We start from the raw sequence: 5,394 nt of genomic DNA, 5'->3' as shown, positions 1-5,394 counted from the left end.
GTGTGTGTGTGTGCGCGAACACACGCACAACTATATATATATATATATATATATATATATATATATATATATATATATAGAGAGAGAGAGAGAGAGAGAGAGAGAGAGAGAGAGAGAGAGATACACACGCATATATATATATATATATATATATGTATATGTATATATATACATAGATATACATATATCTATGTATATATACATATATGTATATATATTATGCATGTGTACATACATATGTACATATCTACATACATACATATGCATATATGTACACACACACACACACATACACACATATATATGTGTGTGTGTGTAGATAAATTTATATATATTATATATAAATATTATATACGTATGTTTATATATATACATATCTATGCATGTATATGCATATATATAGATATATATAGATAGCTAGATAGATATACTTATATGTATACACACACACACACACACACACACACACATAATACACATGTATGTATGTATGTACGTATGTATTCATGTATGCATGTCTGTGAAGTATACATACACAGTTGTAAATAAGCAATGAAGAGAAAAATACTAAACGTACGGATAGCTTTTCGCGCATGTGTGTGCGTCTTGTATATAGGTACGACCAAAATACACTTATGTCCACTGATGTGCCCATGATAGGCCCTGCCATTGTGATTCCCACCCAAGGGCCGCGCCGCCCGCCCGCCCGCCCGCCCGCCCGCCGCGCCGCCCGTAGCTCGGCGCCGCGGGAGCCCTTATCGCGGGCGGCCATCGAAGCCGCCGAGACTCGTTCGGACACTCGCCCTGCTCCCCTAAAGTGCCAGATGACTCCCTCCTCGGCCCGGGTCATTCGTTTCCATTTGCTTCCGAGCCTCAGTCATTCGCTTGCTCGTGTGCAGGAGTCTCGGGTGCTTTCTGAAAGAGAGTTGATCGGGGCGACCGAGTAGAGATTAGAGAATAAACAGCTCTTGTTGGAGAGGACTTGGCAGGGGGGTAATGCCGACGGTCTCGACTGCTGACTGAACAACACCATTCTGTCGGGCCTTTTTCTCTTCCCCTTGCCTGACCACAGCCTCTGGCCACTGACACAATGACGGACATAGAGTGGAAAGCCTTTTCGCTGACACACGTTGAATACCCAAAAGGTAGGTGGAACGTCTCGCTGAGATAAGCCTATAAAGAGCTGTCTCTCGGGATGAAATTTTGAGAATGGTTTGAGGACGCCCTGTGTATATAATTTCCTGTATTTTATGGTAACCTTTGCAAGATTTTGGTAAAGAGGGATGTTTCATGGAGGTGAACAGTGTGTTTATTATGTGTATGTATATAATTATGTGTGATAATAGGTTGTAAGTCAAAACCAGATCCTTGTTTAGATTTTCAAAAATATTGCTTAATGTTTTAGAAGAGGACACAACATTATGTCATAAAGAACTTATATAACCACTCTAAGGTATGATAGTAACCTTCAAAGTAAAGGTAAGGCCTCAATGGTCAGGTGATGCCGTGGTCTCTTCTTTAAAGTCTAGCAAATGTAAACAAACAGCCAGATTACATGCACTGGCAAGATGGAGCTTTTCATCTTCTATAGTAAATTACTTTTGTTATTTCTTTAGTTTTGAACAGCTATCCAATCATGCAGTTATTCCTTCTTTCAATTACCATGGTGTAATCTGCCTTAATCTCTTGCCAATGTCCATTCCAAATGATATACATGAAAATATTGGTAATGTTTACAAAGTGACCTTACCTCTCTGAGATTAAGTCCCTATTACTCCAGCCATGCCTGGGAAATCCACGAACATCACTGTATGGACCAAAAAAATTCCTAACCCAGGGGCTTTTCCTCCAGACCTCCATATGATCAGTGAATTTCCCTATAAGCCCCCATATCCCCACCCGCATGCCGTGGGATTGCTGTCTGTCTCTTTGGTCACAACCTTCATTTCTGATGTTATTTTTTTGCCAACACAGATTATTTTGTGGTTAATGAGTGTAATTTTTCCTTTTTATTATTATAGTGCCATTACATTTTCTTGTAAATGTCTACCAACTTTCTTATTATCAACTTGCAAAGGCAGTACCATAGATGAGAAGTGTCTCATTTATGGTCATTCTCTCCATTACAGCAAATTTTACCTTGTATTATGTGGCTGTGGGATACAGAAACTATTCCTTGCTTTCAAATAAAGAACCAGTCCAAGCTCTCTTTCGCAGAATATGTGTGTTGGAAGTTTGTTGTCCTTTGTTGGAGCTTAAAGAATGGAGGCCATTATGTTGTTTTGTGCAGTCCTGTTCAAAATGATTACAAAATTATTATTATTAGTATATATTTATTTATTTTATTTTATTATTTTTATTAGTTGATAGTTACCACGGAATTGAGATACGATATAAAACAGATATCTCTGGATTGTGTAAACATTATCTGAAAATCATAAATTAACCTCTTTAAAAATCCACTATCTAAAGATAAGGCTTGTAAGCATACATAAATAAGGTATTAGGGGAAATGAAGCCTAACACCAAAACCAAAGAATCAGAACCTATCATTTAACAGAACATAACAGTGTAAGGAAAACTTATAATAACGGCAATAGAGAGGATGTAAAACTTATAAACTGCAGGAACTCCATTATATGCACACTTACAGCACCGAGAGAAAATTATGCTAAATCAGAGTAAACAATGCAAATACTGTACACAATTTTAGTGGATAATGTAAGTAATGGAAATCAAATGAACCTGCTAGAAATTTCCTTGAACCATGACATGATAATAGACATAAACGTAAAGTCTGGTGGAAAATTGTAATAGATAATCACGTGATATTAGAAGCCTAAGGCGAGTTAGTTAAAATTCAAATCCGTTCCATTGTGGCTAGACAGTATACAAGGGTGTAGAGAAAACTTTTTTTATTTTGTAAAATATCTATCAAATAACAAAAAAAGAATGGTAGACAGCCATCCCATTTCCCACCAGTAACAATGGGAAAGATTTCTAATGACTCAAGCTGGTTCTGCTGGAATGATCACTTAACCCAATCAGCATGGATGGCAAGAATACATGCCATGTCATATAAGTTTATTTATTGTCTTTACACATAGATGACTCTACAAGTGCTTAGTCACCAAGGAGTCAGTTATTAGTCCTACCTATCTTACCTGTTTACCCTTTTCCTTGATTTTTGGAAAGTGCCTTTTATATTATTTCATAGTCTTTCATAATACCAAGATTTCAATAACAGTTTAATAGTCATAATATCAGTAGGAATAATAACAGCATCAATGTCATTAGTATTTGAAAGAATACATTTTCCTGCCAATTCAAGGAATTGGAAATCAGGATTGGTCACTTGGGCATACTGCTAGTCTCCTTGCTGGCTGAGCACCTGTGGAGCCATCTTTATAGAATAAATTTCATAAAAAAGGATAGAAAATTTATCTAAATCATTTTGAGGTCCAAATATTTGCCCAGGTTCTATCATGTCAGAACAGAATATGAGGTAAAGATTTTACAGATCAGGCAGGGGATTGGGGTTAGGGGTCAGAGTCCCCAGTAAACTGTGGATGTGTGTCATTAACTGAATGCCGCCAGGAAAATATAGTGTTCACTGTAGAATTGTTTTGTGGAATGTCACATTAAAGGCTCCACAAGTGCTCAGTCACCATGGATTTAATTAGTAGTATTTGTGACGTCACCTGTTTTAACCTTTCATAGAGTTTTCAGTAAGATATTTTTTTTCACAAAAGCTACCAATATCAAAGCTGTTATAGTTTTATAGACATTATATTTATTATAATGTTATTGACATTGGTAATAGCAATATGAAATGAAAGGAAATATTTCCAAAAATCAAGGGAAAGGATAAACAGATGAGATAGGTAGTACTAGTACTGAACTCAGTGGTGACTAAGTACTTACAGATCCATCCATTTTGTAAAGACCAAAAACTGAACTCACAGTGGGAGTATTTACCCAGGCTCTACCCTGACAGAACATTTGAAGGTGAAGATTTTGCAAGCAAGGGGGCATAGGGGCCAAAGCTCCATAAATACTATAAATGTGGTACACAGTAGCAAAATTATTGATTGGTGTATCTCAATCTCTAGCTTTTCCTCAGCAGTGTCCCTAGTATTTATCATGCCCTCCTCAGCTATCAGGGCTAATATCATAGCTATGCTTCCTTCAATTGAAATTTGATGAGCGCTATCTGAAAAATATAATGGTCACTGGAAAATTGTTGTTAGGCATCATTTCTGAATTTACCATAAACAATTGCACTTATTTCTGAAGTAAGAGTTACACCTAGAGATGGAGAAAATTGGAGGATATGGCCACAAAGTCATACTGTATAAAGTAAAGGTAACCAACAGCCATTTTTCTATATCCATGGATTTATGGATCAAGTGGTACTGTGGCCTCTTCACTCTCCTCTCCGTTACTGGCCATCAAGGGTTTCTATGTATATCAGGAAAGGTAAAGCTTATAAATCACATGAATAAAAATCAGCCAAAAGTCCATCTTGCCAGAATGTATGTGATGGAGATTGGTTGGTCTTTGCCATCATATGAAACACATACATGGGATTGTTTGTGTAGTCAAAGGTTCAACCAATTATCAGAGAAAAAAACAAAAACAAAATTAAAACAGGTAGAAATTGTAAAAATAATTAAAACAAGAAATCCAGGATAGTTCTACAATGAATCTGCATCATGCTCAAGAATCAAAGAATATTGGACATACTTTAATTGGTGTTGGGCATAACATATATTTTAATCCAGATTATTATTATTTATTTATTTTTTTCTTTTTTTGATGTCAAGGCTATTTTTTCTATTTATTTAAAATTGACCCTATTCCCTATCCTCATAGATTTTGTGCAAATCTTTTATTTGATAATTTTTAACTCTCAAAACTAATGTGTCCTTAGAAGAGAAATATAAACATTAGTATATATTTGTTTATTTATTGTACATTACTAAATGATATTTGTTGTAGAATTTGATTTTAAAGTTTTTCAGTATTTTTGGTTTCATATTATGAAAATACATTATGCATTGTACAGAGAATGTGGTATTTGTCCCTTAATCTGTATGTAATATGTATGTATTTCACAATATTGTTGTTGTTGTTGTTGTTGTTGTTGTTGTTGTTGTTGTTATTATTAGATATATATTTTTCTGTTGCTGTTATTGTATAAAAATGTTTCTGATGTGTGTTATAAGACAGTTTAATGATACTTTATGCTGACTTTGAGAGTAGCTTTGAGAGGAGCAAGTTATGTAAGTTTCAAGTGCATTTGCTTGGAAGTCTGTAGGTATTCCAAAAGATAGGAGGAGGAGGCAAGAGGGTAATTTTGGTGAATATTGGTTAAGAAAGAATGGCATTACA

At 35.5% G+C, this 5,394-nt stretch overlaps 1 protein-coding gene across 1 annotated transcript in view; it reads left to right on the top strand.

The window, feature by feature from the left end:
* The first annotated feature begins 786 nt into the window (after nucleotides 1-786).
* LOC125044398 (dolichyldiphosphatase 1-like) overlaps nucleotides 787-5,394 on the top strand; it is a 16,107-nt gene continuing 11,499 nt past the window's right edge. The window contains exon 1 of the mRNA XM_047641044.1: nucleotides 787-1,145. Within this exon, the coding sequence (XP_047497000.1) occupies nucleotides 1,091-1,145 (55 nt within the window). The 5' untranslated portion in view covers nucleotides 787-1,090. The remainder of the gene's footprint in view (nucleotides 1,146-5,394) is intronic.

Source organism: Penaeus chinensis, chromosome 35 (assembly GCF_019202785.1).
Source record: "Penaeus chinensis breed Huanghai No. 1 chromosome 35, ASM1920278v2, whole genome shotgun sequence".
NCBI lineage: Eukaryota > Metazoa > Arthropoda > Malacostraca > Decapoda > Penaeidae > Penaeus > Penaeus chinensis.
This window is presented reverse-complemented; position numbering and strand designations above follow the sequence as displayed.